This window comes from Amia ocellicauda, chromosome 20, assembly GCF_036373705.1.
Source record: "Amia ocellicauda isolate fAmiCal2 chromosome 20, fAmiCal2.hap1, whole genome shotgun sequence".
NCBI lineage: Eukaryota > Metazoa > Chordata > Actinopteri > Amiiformes > Amiidae > Amia > Amia ocellicauda.
This window is the reverse complement of record NC_089869.1, coordinates 17,221,760-17,243,155: the sequence shown is the minus strand read 5'-3', so window position 1 is coordinate 17,243,155 and position 21,396 is coordinate 17,221,760. Positions and strand designations below refer to the sequence as shown.

General features: G+C 35.6%; 1 protein-coding gene across 5 annotated transcripts in view; it reads left to right on the top strand.

The window, feature by feature from the left end:
- Nucleotides 1-21,396, top strand: part of pax2a (paired box 2a) — a 44,716-nt gene that overhangs the window by 6,411 nt on the left and 16,909 nt on the right. For 4 of the 5 annotated variants that reach the window (XM_066693321.1, XM_066693322.1, XM_066693318.1 and 1 more), the window contains exons 1-6: nucleotides 1,090-1,690; nucleotides 3,797-3,962; nucleotides 5,222-5,419; nucleotides 10,512-10,597; nucleotides 11,539-11,658; nucleotides 20,850-21,025. In XM_066693321.1, the coding sequence (XP_066549418.1) occupies nucleotides 1,648-1,690; nucleotides 3,797-3,962; nucleotides 5,222-5,419; nucleotides 10,512-10,597; nucleotides 11,539-11,658; nucleotides 20,850-21,025 (789 nt within the window). In that variant the 5' untranslated portion in view covers nucleotides 1,090-1,647. Of the gene's footprint in view, nucleotides 1-1,089; nucleotides 1,691-3,796; nucleotides 3,963-5,221; nucleotides 5,420-10,511; nucleotides 10,598-11,538; nucleotides 11,659-20,849; nucleotides 21,026-21,396 lie in introns of those variants that run through there. The other variant, XM_066693319.1, reaches the window with a different exon arrangement.

Genomic DNA, 21,396 nt, shown 5'->3' with positions numbered 1-21,396 from the left:
CGTTTAAATCCGGCTATCATGAGACTACTACTACTGCAGTCTAAAGTTAAACCAACTTTTTTTTCTGAGACTGTTATCGGGAAGATCTAAGGATGTAAGACAAATGAAACCAAGGAGCGCCATCTACAGAAGAATACCAAACACAACAGAGAAACACAAAACACTTAGGAGCCCAGCTCTTTAACCCCAGCCCCAACTACACACCCCCGCCTCCAAATAAATAAGACAAGTAAACACATAGATATATAAACAGATACACAATTCATGTATTATTAAAATCATACACATACATGTACATTGTAGAACTTACGGGGCTTGTGTGGGTGTTTGTGTGTTTACACATATATATCAAAATATATGTAAACACAGGCCTATATCTATCTATCTATCTATCTATATATATATATATATATATATATATATATATATATATATATATATATATATATATATATGTATCTATCTATCTATCTATATATATATATATATATATATATATATATATATCGATATCTATCTATCTATCTATCTATCTATATATATATATATATATATATATATATATATATATATATATATATATATATATAAATACACACAAACACATAGAGATAAATATATATAGACATATACAGATATTTACACACATATATATCATACATACATACAGATATACACACTGCATTATATTTATTACTACTACTATTATTAAAGTAGAATGTATGTTGCTGATTGTAAGCTAACATTATGAAAATGTTTAAAATTGCCCTTTTAAACTTTCTATGTAGCACACAACCACGTGTGAGTCCAAATAAAGAGATCGGTTGCAATCAATGTGTGTGCTTTCTTTTCTCTTGTCCTTTTAATTTTTCCCTTTTTCTTATGCCCAACTCTAAATCATTTCCCTGTTTCTTTCCCTCCCCTTTCGAGGTGTCAGATGAAGGGACCTCCTCATTTGGGCTCCAGTTTTTTGCGTTGGCGAATCACAAAGTGTTGGAATCTATTGCCTTTGTCTGACAAGTCATCCATCTCTGAGCAAGGGGGGGATCTGGAGGGAGGTGGGGGGGGGTTGAATGCAGCTTTTAGAAACAGACACACAAGGAGAGGGGCTTCATTCTCAATCCAAAGCTTCTAGCAAGCACATCCCATCTCTAGAAAAAAAAAGACCACCAGACACTTTCGGTGTGTCCATGTTTTCCCTGTCATCTCTGTACATATCTGATCAAACCCAAGACCTGCCAACCACAGCGACCGAGACCATCAGGAGGAATTTCTACTGCAGTTTCCAAAGAGGACACAGGAAGACTCCTTGAGCAGAACCGAGCCTCTTATCTCGTCATGATGTGGTCCCAAACCATCTAATACAAGCAGCGAATTGCGAATTTGATCTCACAATACGTTTTAAAAACAAGTATTGGTCATGTTCTTCACCTGACAGATCTCTATATCTGCGTTGCAAGGACTGATAAACGCGAAAGAAGAACTTTGCCATTTTTTTCAGAAGTTACCTACCGATCGATTGGTTTCGGGGGTAGACTGCTATTTTTTGGCATCTTGTAGTCATTTTTCGTTTCTTTGAATTTTAAGCTGCATTCCCGAGGCGAAACGGCGACTTCAGTTGATTATCTTTCTTTTCTTTGCTATCCCATGGATATTCACTGCAAAGCAGACCCGTTCTCAGCGATGCACCGTGAGTAGAAAAAAAGTGTTTTGCAGAAATATGCACAATGTAGACACGCATGTTTAATTGATTTGGATATCGTTGTTGCCTATACAGATTTGAAGCATGCAATGCATTTCACATGTCAGTTTGTACGGAAGAAATGCCTGATCACCCGATTCCATGCGACGCGTGGACAAATGTACGCGTGTGTATATGCAGTTTCTCGTGCTTCAGTTGCTAAATGGAGGACCGATGTGCCAAATCGCCCCCCAAACAACACAAACTACACAGCACATATACAATGTTACTGTCTGTGTCAGGTGTAATGTAAATGTATTTCAGATTGTTGCATAATTGCAAAAGCTAACGATCTGTGTTCTTACAGTCAGGTGCAATTCGTGACGATGCGTTAATAAAAATTGCTACATTTTGCTTTTGATTCAGTAAATACGCGATTATTAAAATAGAAAAGTGGTATTAATTGAAATAATTGAATCTACAAGCAACGTAAATATAAATTGAATGTGCAACCGTGAAGAGGTGTATTCAAAAATGGGGGATGAGAATATGTGATGAATGAATATACACACACAATAAGTGTGTGAGAGCGTCTGTGTGTGTGTGTGTATATATATATATATATATATATATATATATATATATATATATATATATATATATATGTATGTATGTGTGTGTGTGTGTGTGTGTGTGTGTGTGTATGTGTGTGTCTGTGTGTATGTATGTGTGTGTGTGTGTGTATATGTGTGTTTGTGTGTGAAACAATTGGGACAACTGCACTCTCCGTTGTCTTGGGTGTAAAATAAAACTTGAATGAAGTTTAAAACGTGTAAAATAGAATACAGTAGAAATCTGAAACCAACAGGAGTAGAATAATATAACAAATAAATATAAAAAAAATCAATCATTGCAAATCGCATGTTAGCCTATCAAATAAGTCTATTCAATTTTTAAATAATTAATCCCTATTTATTCCCCCTCTGCCTTTTCTAAATAATCTGTAATATGAGTTATCAAAGCTCTTTTTAATTATTTACAATAAATGTACTGGGAAAATTAAACAGCTTGTAACATAATAGCTACGACATGTGCTGGGCTGGAGTTGAACAGTATAGGAAAATAAAACTAGTCTCTGCCATTACAAATAAATTGGTGAGCTGTGAGTTGGATTACCATGGACATTTTTGTGTCATGAATTGGTGTTGTTCGAAGCAGAACAATTCAGCAATCAATCTATCTCGAAAAATGTAAATTGGGAATTATTGAGTTTATCGTTAAAGGAATAAGGCCTAAAATAGGTTAATTTAAATGTGTCTAAGTGCAAAGATACATTAAATGGACCATGATTACTGTATTAGTTCAAACATATTGATATATAATATAATCTGCATTGGGTTTCCTTTAATTTTCCATTTCTATACAGTTCAAGTTATGATCACAAATACATTATTTTAGAGAATATTAATCTAACTAGTAGAATATTAAATATGTTTTAGTATTTTATGCGTTGATTGTTGTTACATAATAATTTGTATTTGGACAGATTAAATCCAATACAGCCGAGAGAAAAAACACAACGGCATTTATTATACATATTTAAAAGCCACTATTTACAATATGTATACTTAATAATACGTTTTAGTTTGCGTATACACAAAGCTTGGATGTTGACCGTGGATAATATCAAGTGAGACAGAATCATATATTTAAAAATAATAATAATACAATATATATATAATATAAAAATAACTTTGGAAATTCAACACAGAGGTAAAGAAGCGATATTAAATACAGTTTAAAGGTGCAAGGTGTTGATATACGTATTTTTTGTTTATGAAGATCAAATCTATTTGTGAAAAGAAAACTCATATTACATATTCAATTGCAGAAATTATTATTAAGATGTTGAAATGAATTATTAGGAACCCACTTACTACTCTAATGGTAATATGCAGGTGTGATGTCAAAACCCAAATATATTTTTTTTCTGTTATGTCCTGCAAAAGTGTTTGAGTTTGTATAGCTCTCTGCAACAGTTGTTCTTGAATTATTTTTTCCACTCCATGTATGTAATGTTATGTTTCTCTGTTTGTGGTGTTGTCTCCCATGTAGGGCATGGGGGTGTCAACCAGCTAGGCGGGGTGTTTGTGAATGGCAGACCCCTACCTGATGTGGTCAGGCAGAGAATCGTAGAGCTCGCACACCAGGGAGTGAGACCCTGCGACATCTCCAGACAATTGAGGGTCAGCCACGGCTGTGTCAGCAAAATCCTGGGCAGGTAAGAGGACACAGTCGCACACAATAGTAGTGTACATGCAAACCTAAATATTTGCACTACACAAAAGTTAACTAGAACCAAAAAAAAAAAAAAAACATGTCAATGAGCCTAATTAAATCAACAACAATAATAATAATCGAGGCTTCAGGTTCAATCTTACTGAACAGTGAGGGGCATTTCAAATTAAAGGACCTAGAAGTGTTAACACAATTCACAGGCGTGCACAGTGGCTGCAGGTGAGTCAATATTCAATTAAAGGGCCCAATCTGAAAACCCACCAAACTACATGATGTTGAGGCAAAACACACGGACAGCTTGAGAACAGTGTTTGAATGCATTTGTTTTGTACACCCTGGACCTGATATATTAAACATGGAGACAATGCCTAAAAAACATCGCATTTAATGCTGTAAAATACGCATTATTAGTACATCCATTTTAAAACTGCAATATCACCGAGAGTTTAATGGTATTCACCCCCCCACACAAACACATAGTCTATTATGGCCAAATGAGAAAGTGAAGAGAAACAAAAAATCAGTGTTGTACTGGGATCATGTTACATACGGCAGTTTGAATGTTTTTGAAATATTTTTCAGCTATCAAAAGGATTTTAAAAGGTATTTTATTTTATGCATTTGGAATGTTTCACCAAAATGTTCTGAAAGATGATTTCAATTGGTAGCATGTATTCCTTTTTAAATGCATGTTTCTTAAGTTTGTTGTTTATGTAGGCTATCATTTAACCCATTCGGTACTTTTATTAATTCGTGTGAGATGTACATTAGCCCTTTGATTCAGTGTTTTATCCCGTTTTATTCGTTAGTTTCGTGTGAAGTATAGGGAATACTGTTCAATGAAACAATTTCAGTATCAGAAATAACTGTCTTTCGCGATTTTATATTTGTTTTATTCACGAATTTAACCACATATTGTGATCGATTACACTACTTCCCAGATTTAAATAAAAAAAAAAAATCCGCTTCCTTGGGATTAACGCACTATTTTGTGTACTTGCATTTTCTTAAAAACATCCGAATTGAGTTGTATTTTTTTCATTTTGACAAACTGCAACTGGAATTAAGAAAGGAAATACATAACTTTTATAATATTCTGCAATAGGTTGAAATAGGTGTTAGGCTATTTGAAATTGTCCATTGAGGATTTCTCGTTTTCTTTAAAAAATAATATAGACTATATACTTATACTGATACTTATTAGTGTTATTTATTATTATTATTGTCTCTTTTGCATTGCAGATACTACGAGACCGGCAGCATTAAACCCGGAGTTATTGGGGGATCCAAACCCAAAGTGGCGACTCCCAAAGTCGTGGATAAAATCGCAGAATACAAGCGCCAGAACCCCACCATGTTCGCCTGGGAGATCAGAGACCGGCTGCTGGCAGAAGGCATCTGCGACAACGATACTGTCCCCAGTGTGTCCTCCATCAACAGGTAAAACATATATCAATTATCACACTAAAATATAGAAGAGAAGGTTACAGCAGCATCAGTCATGTACGGCAATGTGAACTGCACCCAACGTTTAATCGATCAACGTGGAAAATATATTTACATTGTAACCAAAAATAATGTACCATGGGTCTATAGAGTTACACAGGCCAAACTCGAACCACATACTGGTAAAACAAGCAAATTACCCAAATACATGAAACAATGAACTTCTATTATATATATATATATATATATATATATATATATATATATATATATATGTTTTTTTTTGCATGTTCAAAAATAATAATAATAGTGTGCATGATCAATACCACAGTTGCAGTAATAATAATAATAATAATAATAATAATAATAATAATAATAATAATAATAATAATAATAATAATAATGGTGACATTTCAGAATAAGGAAAATATATTCTGTTCAGATTTGATTATAATAATAGTAATCCATTTTAAGAAAGTGCATGAACAGAAACTGATATCATGCCACCAATGTATAGCCACTTGTTGGAGACAAAGTGGATTTGGTACAGCATATTTTGGAGGGGAAAAGTACGCATTATTTTTTATTTGTTTTTGTCTCCCTAGTCATATTTGGGAAAAGTTCAAATGGTTTAAAACTTATTCATCAGGGGAATAGTTTGTATAGGCAAGTAAATGTCGGCAGTTTTCCGAGCTAACGATGAACTTCTAGAATGTTTTCAAATGTAAGGATCTAAAAGTATTTTATTTGTACTAAGTATATCATTTAAACTACATTTTCAACATCCCTATCACAGGTGATTGTGAATTGATTGATTAATAATCAAAGTGAAAAAAATATGCATTCCGCTTTAAATAAACCACTGTCGAATAGTCGGGAGATAATTATAAATATATGTCGACTTTTATTAAATGACCCGTAGCCTATAATTGAAAGGCATATGAGGCGCTATTTTATCCAGTACTTGGTAAAATGATTCCTACAAATCAGTGAAAATCCGTGATCCTTACACGTATAGACCGTTCTCCGTACATAAACATAGATATTGCATGTGTGTGGGTGTGTGTGTATATATATATATATATATATATATATATATATATATATATATATATATATATATAATGTTTTTCATCGAGGGTGGTCTCTATAGTGCAATTCAATCCCAAATCCTTCAACAATCAGCCTTTACAGCAGTAGATCTAAAGCTGAGAGCACCAAAATCACATCTGTCTGGATGAAAACCGATCAATACTCTGTAACCAGATCCACTGGCACCGGGAAATACACAGCACAATAGTTCAATACTAGAGCTAATGTGTTAGAAAAGGTAGTTTCTTCATTGTGAAGTGATAGTTATGTTTTCAAATAAACCCAGAGTGGCCTATATCTGAAAAAGTGAGGAAAATAGCAATGGGAACCATACTATATACCTCAGCACATAACAAAAGTATTGTATCAGCTATTCAGTTTACAGAAGTTATAAGTCTACAGCTACAACCTTTTATTGTTACTGAAAATAAATGCCTTAGTTCATATGGTAGTGTAAAGCTGGTCAGAAATGGTAGTCAAGGTTTCCTTTTAACTGATTCTGTTTTATTTAACAAAAACAAATGAAAACTGGAAAGTAATTACAATTCTATTATAACCATTTATGACACCTCTCAATTTTTATTATGAAAAGGAAATTAATGGAACAAAAGCTTGAAAGCGATCATACATTGTCTTATGAAAAGTTTATGATAAGGTATATATATATAAATTCTCACTTCTAAAATGTAAAACCGCAACACGGGGAGGGGTGAAATGAACTTTACTGGAAATCCATCCCACAAAGCAGACAATGAAGACAAAGTGAGATTTGTCAAAGATGTATTTGTCTCTGTGCATTTTCTGAGTGAACTGAGCGGTAAAAATAAACATAAGTTGTGTTTGTGGTGGTTGGCTACAGTATCAATTGTGATGTTGATTATGATCTAAATTTCATTATTTATTAAGCGAAATATAAAAATGTAATGGATTAAAGAAAAACAAATCTATAGATGGATAGATTATTGATTTATTTTCAGGTAAAGCTTTGATAATTATATGCAGCTCCAGCCTCTTACTCTGGTGGGGGAAATACATCCTAACAAACAAAACAAACAACACGAGTAGCAAATCTCATCTAAACCCTCATCTTTTACTATAAAAGGTACAAGGGTAAACAAAGTAACCAAGAAGGAGGGAAAGCAGAAAGGGAAAGAGAACACGGTAAAGAGAAAACCCCCTACCCGGGAACACAAGTAATGAACTTTGCTTAGGAGGCAGTCTTCCATAGAGCTGGCATCAGCATTACATTTTAATGAGCTGATTGGAGAGCATGGGCAGCCTCACACAAGACAGCTTAAAAAAAAAAAAGGAAAAAAAAGAAAGGTTGAAAAAATTCATTTCATGCACCGTGATTGCTTAAAAAAGGGCAATTTGAGCAGGTTCCAACACATGTATGTGATAAATTTTAAATGTGCATTAATCGTATTAAAAGACCCCTATAAACTTTTCATTTCTAATTAAATTCAAGCGAGCGATTTAGAAATGAAGCACTCTATGGGCCTTTGTTTATGTGGGAAATTAAAATGCAAATACAAAGAAATTTATTTCTATTACCAGAGGAAGTTGAAGGATCTTTTGGTATTTTCATCAATGGACTAAAGAGCAGCTATCTTTGAATACTTCTCTTTATGTAAGCAGACTTTGAGTCATAGTGCAGAGTACTATTTTAATCTTTAAACTTTTAAGAACAACTTGACACACAAAGAGACACATGCAGACTTTTCTACTGGAAATCATATTACTGTGTATATTGATTAGTTAAAAGGAATTAATTGATCAAGATGTACATTTTATTTGCTAAGATTGATCAAAAGCTTGGAATAGCTTGTTGTCAATAATGACAATTTCAGGTAGCTCTTAATTTATTGTCTGGAATAGCTCTAACAAATGTAAATGAGCAAAACAATAGCACAGCACAGAAAAGATATACTTATGCAGCATATTAAACTAACTAGAATCCTAAACTTAGAATTGCATTTATTTTCAGAAATATTAATGTTGTTCTCAAAACATAGCTTTCAATTTTGTTGTTCTATATATTAAAGTTTTGATAATACAATTTCACAAAGTAAAATGCATAATTAATCATTTTCAGTTACTTGGCATGACAGCAATGGAAAATGTGCATTGAACACGCAGAGTTTGACCCAATATCTTCCAACACAGGGAATATAGTTGCTTTAAGGGTGATTTTTATTAACAAGCTGATATAGCATTACAGTGCTAAGAGGTTTAACTCTACAACATAAATTAGACATAAGAAAAGAGAGACGCCATGTCTAGGTTTATGTTGTAACGAAACTGACCTGAGGTCTGTTGACAAAAGAGGATGTTCTAGCTTTAAACACTTTTTACCTGCATGAATTATTAAAGATTACACTGAGATGAGGTTGTACTTTGTGTCTCAGCTGCTGCAAGGAATTACCACCAAGTACCTGCTTGTAGACATTAAAAAAGCCAAGGTCCTCAATGGCTTTCAATGCTATCGATTCAGACTCAAAGCAATTTTAATATTTCTTCAGGGAATTTTCAGCAACAGCTGAAGTCATTAATTCACCCTCCCAAATTGCTTATTCAATATCAAGAACATGGATTCCAAATAAAGTCCCTGAATTTATGTGGCTCACATGAGTCAAGGGGTCAAATAATTGTTATGGAGGGAAGTTAAAAATCCAAATAAAATATTGATATGTGTTTTCTAGAAAAGGCTTGTAGCTTTTGTCGCCTTGCCCCAAGGACAGTGCATTGAGGGAGATTGGAGGCTGCCTAAGTCATTGAAATCAATGGAGGTTTGATGTATATAGACTCCTTTGGTTATTAACTCTTAGCTGCCTGCTACAACAAGACATTTGTCAATAAAAATATGTAACTTAAAATAGCAGGTCCATTATATCATAGGAGCATATAATGCAACATTCATAATTATTTAGTGTTATTCTATATAGACTGTTCTTTTTTGATGATGTATTTATCTCTACAAAAGTAAAAGATAAATAGATAAATAAATTCATTTTGGCACTAAATAAAAAAATATTTCACAAAATTCATGTCAAACAGCAGAAAACTGCATGCACAGGTAACACTGTGAATGCAAAACTCAGACACAAAGCTACAGAAAAATTGAGATTATCCTTTTGAACTCCTCAGTATAAGATTATCAAACAGCTCTATGGTGCTACTGGAACGGGAACGGGAACTGAAAATGGACACCGTCATTCATGATAAATAGTTTAAAAGTTTACAAATTATTGTGGCAGCTTCTGTTTTTTTTTTCCTCTTGCAAAAGTGTCGTTCAGATTAAAGGAATCTAGTGCCGGAGTAAGCTTGTGCAAAGCAATAAGGCACTATTGCTTTCCTGTCACATATAATTTATAGCTTTCTATTTGCATCTGTTTGCGTGTGACTAATCCCCAACTTTTTATCCCCAAGCCCCGATCAATAGATCCTCATCCGCATTGGCACTTGGGGCTGTTGAGTTATACAGAGATGTTTGATCTGGGAAGTGAGAAGCCAAGAGTCTCGGGTACTCCTGTAACTGTTCCAGAAAGAAAGGGAGAGAGAGGAGGAGAGAGCTGATTAGTCTGGGCCAGGTAGAGTCAGTGAAGCTGATCATTGAGGTGAATTGATGTGATTTCATGGTTTGTTTGCAAGATCATTCAGACCAAAGTGCAATGAAGACTTTCCCCATATCTCACCTTAAAGGCACAGTTACTCTACAATAATACAAAAAATTGAATCAAATTTGATAAGAAACATTCTCATGGATAGATTCTATTCAATTCTTCGTACTGGTGTAAAGTATTCCTTTCACCACAAAACCAAAATATATGATTAGCAGAAAGAATAGGATTCAGGGAAACAATTACTATATTCCGTACATTGGCCTCAGATAAACAAACAAATGTCGACTCCTCTAAATCAACTACTTTATCACAAAAAAAAAGTAAAGGTAGAAGAACAATTTATTAACCGTCTTTTAAATATTACTGTGCAGGATTATACGGACCAAAGTTCAGCAGCCTTTTCACCCATCCCCTGATGGAACAGGAACTCCCCTCTCAACACCCGGCCACACCATAGGTAAGATAAAAGCTAAAGTGGTTACAAATGAAAAGCAATATTTACAGCATTCTGCAAATGTTATTGTGTTTTCTACTATTTATGTGCTAATATACAACATGTTTTAATACTAAAGATTAAAATCTATATTCCTTGAGTTTATACAGTATAATATTATAAATAAGATGCACTGTGAGTATTGCAATATAAAGCTGCCAGAACAAGGGCTTCTTAATTTTAAAATGCACACTTTCAAAAGAGTGTTTAAATGTAATATCATAAATCACATAAGAGGAACCAGCCAATCACAGAGCAGCATTTGCAAACATTCCAGTACCTCCTATCTTGTGATAAATGTCATCCTGTGCAGAGAATTATCAGGATTTAAACGGTCCTCAGTTACCAATGACAATTCAAGAAACTTAAATGCTAGTGGGTGCCAGTTTCACAGGATGTACAATAGTTTTATTACAATTAACCAGCATGAAAATACAACACAGATCGGTTACTGTAGGTCAGTTACAGCGCATCCTGGACCAAATCATTTTTAGATGGTGAGAAAGGAGGTTGATTGTTATATTTAAATTTAAATATATATGTATCTCTAAAGATATTTGTGTTTAGTGCTTATGTGTATGATTTAAAATTAGTTAAGACAGTGCAAAGATAGCCCTTAGCATATAAGTTAATATGTTGTGTGAAGGGTGTCTGTTTTATAAGAGATGTTATTTTGCGTGGTTTGTGCAGCCAGTTCCCTCTCACACAAGATGAGATATACAATTAGAGCCCCCTTCACACAACATATTAACTTATATACTAAGTCAAGTTGTTTTTTGTTTTTTTTTGGGGGGGGGGGAGTTCACAAAGTCTTCTCCAGTCAGCTGCAGTGATACCTACTTTATAACAGATTGTTCTCCTGAGCCGATTACAATTATTTCCCATCATATATCCCTCTCTCTCAGTACCAAGCACCGCTTCCCCGCCTGTATCCAGTGCTTCCAATGATCCAGTGGGCTCTTACTCCATCAACGGCATTCTGGGTATTCCCCGGTCGAACGGCGAAAAGAGGAAACGAGACGATGGTAAGAGCAGGGACACTATCATTTATTTTTGTGTGTCTTGTCACTTGCAGAAATGGTTAGCTTTTCTAACTATGGGACCCACGTGCCTCCCACTTAAGCATCTTAGCTTTCCTACAGGTCTGGATTCACGTTTTTTAAATGGTTTAACACTGGTTTTTGATTTGGTGTAATGTGATATGCCCGCAAGTGTAAATTATTAGACAGCATGCACCATGGATGGCATCATAGAGAGATCATTTGAATGGCTGTGCACCAGAGCTTAAAGTGTTCCACGCATAGAGATCACTCCGATGCAAGGAGGAAGTGGAAAAAATACTTTTGCAGATCTTAATTTAAGATGAATGAATTATAGTATAAGTACAGAACCCCTTTGAGGGGGCACTTGAACATTTAAAATCTCGTCTAAATTAAATTGTGCTCATTAACATAGCATTACTAGAGATCATGCACTCAAACCTCTATTTACGATTACCACAGCAATATAATAATTACTAGGCATACAGAAATAGAAAAGAATCAAAGGGGTGTGAATGTAATGACAACAATATATTAATTACTTTTAATTTTGGAAGACATTTAATGTCATTGTTCATCAATTTCCCAATTATGTGACACAGAGATACAAGGAAAGTAAAGCTTTACAAATTGTCACCTGCTTAATCAATTTTCATCCCTTCTTACAAAATATGTTTTTTTTTATTATGATTCCAGTAAAGTTAGCTTAGTTTTCACGCTGTTTAAATAATGCTTGTCGTGTTCCCAGTCCATTCAGATGGAAGACACAGTAGAGACTAAGGAACCAAACTCCTTTTTTATTTCAATACTTGACCTCCACTTTTGTCAGTGTTGTCTTCAGCAATTAATCTGAACTGAAATGATTAAGAAGAGTTAGGATAATTACATGTCAAAATGATGTAGCCAACCACCCAGGTCAGCTGGAGAAAGCACTGCTGATGTAGAAGACATTTCAACTCAGCAACTCAAAGCAGAATGATTTTTTTTTCTTTTCTTTTTTTTGAGTGAGTGAGTGAGTGGATACAGGCTGCCCGAGGGCTTATAGATTATCGGTTTTGCAGGCAATAGGCTTTTTAATGCTATTGAATAAACATCTCCCTAGTGAAAAATTGAGCAGGTGTAGTAACACCAGAGTTCTGCGAGGGGCTGATCTGGTTGGAAATTATTTCTAAAACCACCATTTATCAAAGCGGGTGGCCTGATTCTCTTTTTTTCCATTTCTTTACTTCTCTGGAGTGGGTTACCACTCGGGGGAGGAAAATAGGATATTATAAGTTGGGTTTGCAAAACATTTGCTTTGCTTGGTCAATCACAGAATTTCAGAGACTACTGTGTTTGTGGAGTGGGGGGGTGAAGTGAGTAAGGATATGACTAATGATAGCTTTGTGGTAAATTACCTGGAACCAAAATAAAAATAGGAATAACTGACCATAACAAAGGCTTTTTTTTCTCTTGATAAAAACATAGTGGCCAAAGTCAAATGGCTGTATAACAGCCATTGTAAGAATTTATGGACTTATCTTAACTGAAAAAGCTTTCTTTTTCAAACCCCAGAGGGAGGAGCACTGGTCAGAAGGTGAATGGCAGGGGAGATTAGTACGTTCCTCGTCAGACGCCAGTCATTGAGTGTAACTCGGCTTGTATTTTGATTAAGATTGACATAGCAAGGGCATGCAAAGGCATTAGAAGTGAAGGTGTGAAATGATTTCAGAGAGTACTTGGCTTTTGTTTTTGAGGTCTACTCGATGACAGACCACATGTTTCCTCCGCATCTCTGTTTCAAATTATCCGCCTAATGTGCAATTTCCCTCGATTTAAATGTCTGGGCTGCGTCCATGTGAACTTGCAGACAGTGAAGGAGATATAAATGTAGTTTTTAGATGGTTTATTTAACAATTACAGTTTCAATAAAGAACAGTAAGACAGCACCTAAAACATAAGCATGTGGATGTTTTATCTCTGTTCAAAAATCTGCTTAAGGCCTCCCTTGTGGAGAGCTACTCAAGATCAGTTGATTGTTAAAGAGGCTTTTGTTATGTGGGCATTGCATGTATCAGTATTCTGCAACTTGTTTACACCAGCATTACTCTCTGTACAGTTACCTACATTTCACAGGTTTAACAATATATTATATTTACATAATTACAGTTCATTCCTGTACCTGTTTAAATCGTACTGTATTATTGTTTTGTTTGAAGGAAAGTCAATTGTGTACTTTAGATTTCCAGAAGCAGTCATCAATTTGCTATTCAAGATAATGTATAAAATTACAATAATAATATATTTTTTAATTTAAATATTTTAACATGCATACATATTGTTATTATTACATAATGCATGATGAGGATAATATGCAACACTAATCCCAACAACCCTCGTTCCTCAAATACTTACAATAATACTACAAATATACGTTTGTATTTTCCTTAATTACTCATGATTGCCCTGACAACAGGCACTTAATTAAAATATTGAATGTTTGACCTTAATATTGTTATCAAAACTATAACATAGACAATCATATATTTTCATGTATTGTAATGTGTTTGCATTAAACAGTGGATATAAGTCACTGCTATAGAGCTCCACCTATCATTTAAACGGTTCACTTCAATAATAAGACCCTAATGAAGACTTCAAGGCTTGTTATTTGAGCCCCTGCCAATTGTCTAAAAAGCTATGCTTTATTTAAACTTAGTCCTTATTTCACACAGAGACATCAGGGAGGCTGTACGACAGTTAATACATGGTTTAAATTTCATAGTAGCACAGTAGCCCTAGGCTACCTGAGCCTTGTTTGGCTTGGTATATCTCATCTTGATTAGATAGTAATAACTGAAAAATACACAGCTATTTAAAAAAGAAATACACAAATATACCAACACATGGAATAAACCAGGTCAGAGGCAGCAATGTGTGGTAATAGTATGATAGATTGGTAGTCCATATAGCCACAAGTCTGGAGACGGGTATTTGTTTTAACCCTGCTATGGCTCAATGCCAGTGCAGCAGTCTGGGATTCTGTATCTCCTAACTTCCAAGTCAGCAGTGCCCTTAAAAAAGGTCCCCATTAAAAGAAGGATGTTGAGATAATGTAGTGTGACATGCGTTATGTACACCAGGTCTTCGGAAGAGGAGCTTCAGGGACACAGGTGTCATAAGAGCCATTAATCTGCCATTGTCATGTGTTATTGCAAATTAAAAGTAGCATGTTACACTTGCCGGCTATTGGTGGCGTTGGCAGTAGAGGAGGAGGGGGGGTAGTTCTCATGATTGTTTCTTTCGTGGATAGCCCCCCGCACGTTGTACAAAGTGACATTTAAGAGAATTTGCAATTCCGCAGAGAAAAGCTATTAATTCGCAAATTAACATTTTTCCCCCCCTATTCCTCTCTCTCGGATGTGCAAGCTATTGAAAAGACAAAAGAAATAGCCTAGAGGAGAAGACTGGGCTTCAGTTCTATCTGTGTAAAGATTGGTATCACTGCTTGCAGATATATAAACCAATTACTTCAGCAACCGAGTATGCGCCTCAACTTATTGCTTCCATTGTAGGCCCTGAATCCATATCCAGATTTCTTTGTGTATCTCATTATGTAAAACAGAATGCTATTGCCTGTTGGATGCATAACTAGCCCAGGAAAATTAAGCTTGGGTGAGACATTTCGTGACTTGTCCACTTTTACTTATTTACAGAATGACATCCCAATGAGGACACATAGTAATTATGGCAACGTTGGCGGTTTAATTCCTTACACTGCTACTACAGGGTCAGGGCAGGCTATCTGATTTCAGGAATGCCCATCAGCATCTAGAAAGAAACAGCAGGTTATGACTAAAGGTCTTTCAAGGACACTGCTTAAATTAGTGGCAACAATGTTACTTTTTCCCCTTATTGCCTCGGTGTTGATTGTGGAAAAACTATACTATAAGTGCTCTGTTCAAAAGAGTCCTTTTGTATTAGCAGGACTGTTACACCACAGAAATTTGTAATTTTGTTTTTTGACAACCCGTGAAGAATAATAATAAAAAATCTCATTAATGTGCTGACATCCTAAGAATTGATTTTCTGGCAAATTTTTGTCATTTGAAAAAAATTAAGTGGTATTTATTCCAGTCACTGGGAGGGGGAAGCGGGGGGGAACAAATAGTTTAATCCCATGTCTAAATACATAAAATAAAAGATATACCTTAACATCTAAACATTTCTTTAAAAACATAATTCCACAATATGATGATTAATAGCCGATTAGCACATGTCTAAAAACTAACATGACTATGTACGCTTGTTGTAAATAATGATTAGCTGATTATGGTCTCTTAGACTAAAGGTTAATGTGAATGTATTCATGGTTTGCAATGAGCTGGTTGGAGTGACCTAGCTTTTTGAATTCTTTCACTTGTGCATCCTGGAAGGCTTCCAATGTGATTTTAGCTTCTTGGGAGGAGTGGGTGGAGGCTGCTAGTAATAAATAACATGCAAAAAATAAAGGTCATGACACCTTGAGGAGTTAGTGGCAAGAAGGGGAGGGGTGGGGGTATTGGTTGAAGGGTTGATATAAGAGGCAGGAAGCCCTGTTGAAATGATACCAAACTGATTCAAAGGCTACAATATTTAAGTTGAGAAAACCATCTCTGCAGTTACAGGTTCCAAGTTACACATGATGTGCAGGGACAGGACAGAATTTCATGGTCATAAAAATGGATACGGTTTCTTTTACAGTAAAGTAGACACGTGACAAGCAAAATAAAACTTACAATGATAAAATCTAAGGTAACTAATCTCTAGATAAAATATATATTTCTGACCTACAGTTCTAGTAAACACCTCGAGTAAAAGGCAAAGCAGGAGGAATGAGAGGCACAGTGCACTGCAGTGAACCTCCACAGCAGACCTTTGCCAATCTGATTACTCTTTTAAAATCATCCTCATCTTGAAAAAGCGGTTGGCTGGAATATCGGTGAGAAAAGCTCCACAGCTGTACACAACATCTTATCTCGCATAGAAAGATCCACTGCCTGCTTTTCCTGTCATTCTCTGAAGTGCATCTGCATTCAAAAAGACACGTCATTAAGCGACCTGATTGGCTGTAAATGATACCACTGGATCCGCGGAACGTTAAAAAATAGAAGGAAGGATTTCACATAAAGAGAAATCATGTCAGAAAAAAGTCAATTATGGGCACTGATGCTGAGAATTAATGGAGCGCTGCATTACCAGCTTAAAAAAATGCATTAATTGTGTTCCAGAACACAGCATCACCGAGGCAGCAGCGCTAAATGATGGAGAACGCTAGTGTCATGCATGTGGTCTGATGAGAAAGGCACAACAACAACAACAACAAAAACAACAAAGAGTCCTGCTCACCACTGTCAGACAGTGCACTGTTCAGCAGTGCAAAATTAAATTAATAAACCCCTTAAACATGCAGAAACATTACATGAAATTAATAGCCCTGGTTTTGCCACCACCTCTTTCGATACAGTTGTTTGCTGTACAGCCTTTCCGCATCACAGGCTTCTCAAAACAAGCATAGTTAGAGAAGCAGTGGAGGTTACAGTCCTTGGTGTGTGTGTGTGTTTGTATCCTGAACTGAGAGCACAATGGCTTCTAAGAAACTAATGTTTTCCACATAGCTGTCTGATCTCCTTCAATTTAAAACATGATATTTTAATTTAAAGAACAAGCTATTATTCTTCTGTAAAAAAATAGATTAGTAACATTGGAAAAGCAGCAATTAGACATATTAAATGTGTGTATGTGTATATATACATATATATGCATATACACACACACACACACACACACACACACATATGCATTTGTTTAGTTTTTTTCCATTCAAACAGATTAATATCCTATAATAGAGATTTAACTTTTTTTGTTTAAAATTACAAAATAGGGACACTAAGAATTTATTTTTAAATGTTTATTTGGTTTGCTTTTTACAATAAAACTCAGCAATGAGAATTCAATTTTCACTCAGAAAGCGTCCAAATTTAAATGAAACCTTGCTCTAAAACCCTGCATTGATGCCTTTGCTTAATGTTAAAGCATTTGCCTTGAAACCATGCTGTGCGACTGAGAACTTGTGTGACCCTGAGCGCGTCATTTCACCTCCTGTGTCCCTGTCACTCGTAAAAGAAATAGAAGCAAGATCACACACTGAACAAGATGTCACACCTGATTTGAGAATTTGTAGATAAATAATTCAAACAAAGATCAATGAATTGACAGTGAGACATTAGGCTTTCAAAAAACACCACTTTTAGAGATAAGATCTTATCAGAATTAGGATGAATTAGGATGTAAGAGTAGGAAATGCATCTTCCCACAGATAGTACACATAGCAACACCTGTGTAGCCACAACAGACCACTCATAAGCTTTAGAAAAAACAACAACAAAAACAACTATATCGTGTTCCCTGAAAAATCGAGTTTCATTTGCGAATTTCAAACAAGAAAACCACAAGGATGCTGCCTCTTTGTTAATTTCTCAATATTATCTTCTGTGGTTTGTCTGTTCACTAATGCAGGTAAACGGCAAGCACTCTTGAGCACAGAATTGCTGCAGCCCACCTCCTGCTGGGGGTCGTGACCCCTGGGTGTCAAACCCGTAGAGAGGAGCCTGTTTTATAGAGCTGGTTATCTGATCTGATAGAGTCTGGTCCCTCGTTACTGGGGTGTTAATACCGAGAGATGTCAAAATGAATACACTCAAGTGTGACAATGATCAATAAAATACCAACAAAACATCACAGAGGGAGGCTTTTTCAAATATAGGCCTAAAGTTACCCTGATTAAAGTTCATTAATATTACACAACAGTTAATCTGGAAAAGTCCCAGTAGCTGCTTTAGATCTTTTGAGAGAGATGCACTTTAATTTAAATTAATTGGTTCAATACTTGATAAATATCTTTTACAAAAAAAAAACCATACAGAGCAAATATAAATTGATATTTGGAGTTTGGAAAGGCACCGATCTTTCTCATGGAAAGAAACAAAATCATCGGTTGACGGCCATTTTAATTTTATATTTATATTAGTTACGTATTTCCAAGACATACAATAATTTTGTAACATAAATATTCTTTTTACACACGTATACAATTGCATGGGAATCGACCTGGTATCAAATTCAGGTAATTTAGAGAAGAAAAAAAATGAAAATACGCACAACTCCAACCCCCATTATTGCCACCCTGCTACCTCTGTGGCCAAACCCTGTAAGGTTTATTATTTTGCGTATGGGAAGCATGCTCCACTATAGTGAATGACAAATGCCGGGTTATTGATCGCGTTTTGTACTCAGGCCAGCTGATAGAAAGTAATTAATGACTCTATTTGCTTCAGTACCAAAGAGAACAATTGAGTTTGATACAGCAACAACTGGCAGTGGTGTGAAAGGCCCCCAAGGGAGCTGTCCATAAGAGATGCCTGCTCACAGAGATGTGGTCAGACTCCCAGGATGTAAAAAAATATATAGACTAGGATCAAATAGGGAATAATTTAGTTGATGGAAGTAAAACATTTTTAATACTACATATATATACATATACATATATATATATACACACATATATGTGTGTAATAGTACTCTAACATGATAGATATTGTTGTGCAAGTGCTTTGAAGTTCGCATTTTCATATATGGAATTTATTAACTATACAGTATTTACAAAAAATCTGCCATAATCTTTCATGTGTAATTCAGACCCTAGTGAAAATGGACTGACATTTTGCACTATAATACATTTGAGTAGGACTATTTTTCCAGCACTGAATAATGCCCAAGATATTTAAATTAAATCGGGATACACCTAATATGAATTAACTGTCCTTAGCTCATCCTGTTGTAGGAAACTCGACATTCCAGTTATTTAAATAGCAAGTGAACAACACATTTCTTTAAGGAAAGTATGTAAGAGATGTATAAATCAGAATAATATATAGGTATTGTTTTGTTCTTTAGATCACAATTCATAATACAGTAGTGGTACTACCCTAATTGCTGCTTACAGCAAAGACAATGTAGCAGCTGCATGCTAAATTCATACACGGACACACACACTTCCAGCCTCGTATACAGTCCTCTATACATTTTGTTCTTCATGAAAGTCAGGTTCATCCTCTGGCCTCAGCCATTGAAAAAAGGTCAAGCTGCAGAATGGAATGGCAATAACGCCCTGAAATGGTACTATCAGTGAAACATGATTGATCAATTGAATTCCATAGCAGAGAAAAATGTGGGATTAAGTAGAGTATTATACGCACAATGAGTTGAGGCATGATGTTCATTTCAAGTTCATTTCGGCTGCCTCCTGCCACCAGATCAGGCAATCAATAGGGGCCTTGCATATCATATATCACCGCTCTCTCGCTGAAGAGAGAACATAATCTGCCGCAAATTTAGAATGACAGATTTGTAAGGGAGCTGAAGCCCTCCTGAATAAACGGCAGAGCGGAGAGGCTGCAGCCACTGCTGCTGCAGTTTCCAGGGGGTTGGAGGTTTGTAAGAGGTTTAAGGTGTCTTACGCAAGTGACAAAGGAAAAGCAAAGGTATCCTTCTCAAAATCGCAGGGTAATTGGGTCAAAAGTCAGGCAAAACGCTTATATTTTGTGAACATGTTCCCAGGAATGATTAAACTAGCACCTCAACTGTAAAATTTTATTCAGCTCATGTCAGCCCGTCTTTCTAAATGAAAAGCAATCTGAAAATGAAAGCAGTATTAAATTGTAAAGGAAATTGTGCTTTTAAATTACAGCTCTTGATTTCCAGAAAAATCTTCTTTAGCCGGACTTGTAATGAAAACCCACCCTAATCGCTCCCGGTTTCAGTAAAATGCACGGTCTCTGCAAGAAATATTTTTACTGATGGTAATCCATCAATTACCGCAGACCTATCACATCATCGCGGTGCTAATACTGTGGTGGGCCGGTCTGCCTTTACTCTAATGCAGTGTATGAGGGTGACACAACACTCAGCCTCTCATCACAGCCACTGCAAGCCTTTTTAAACATGTTCCAACTTGCGGTATATTTTAAATGTCTAATCTACCAAACCCAAACAGACACCAACAAAATATAAAGGCAATGCAGTGAACTGAACTGAAACACAGCTTCCGGGAAAGAGCTATACGTATTAGAATATCGAATGTCATTTTTTTGTTGTAGATGGTTCAGATGGTTCTGGTCCAAACAGTGATTCTCAGGGTAGTGTGGACAGTTTACGGAAGCACCTGAGGGCCGATGCTTTCACACAGCAACAGCTTGAGGCTTTGGACCGGGTGTTTGAACGGCCATCATACCCAGACGTCTTCCCAACATCTGAGCACATCAAACCAGAGCAGGTCAGTATTTTGCATTAACAAAGATGAAGCACTGAGCAGAGATGCAAAATTAAGTTCTTATTGGGGTACACAAATTTGTGTGCGTCTGTATATATACACACACACACACACACACACAATTTTAATTTCTTTTTTTTTTTTTAATTCTTGAGACTTTCCTATAGAATTGACTTTCACTGTCAATGCCATTCTTAGGTTCCATCCATTACAAAATTAGCAGTGCAAATTGAATGTATACTGGTGTTTAAACACAAAAATCTTGCAGCGTTATGAGACAACTTGGGCAAAGCTGCAGTTATCACTAGAAAAACTCCCACATGCTATTGATTTTTAAATGAAAAAAAAACAGCATCCTTCAAACCTCTATAATT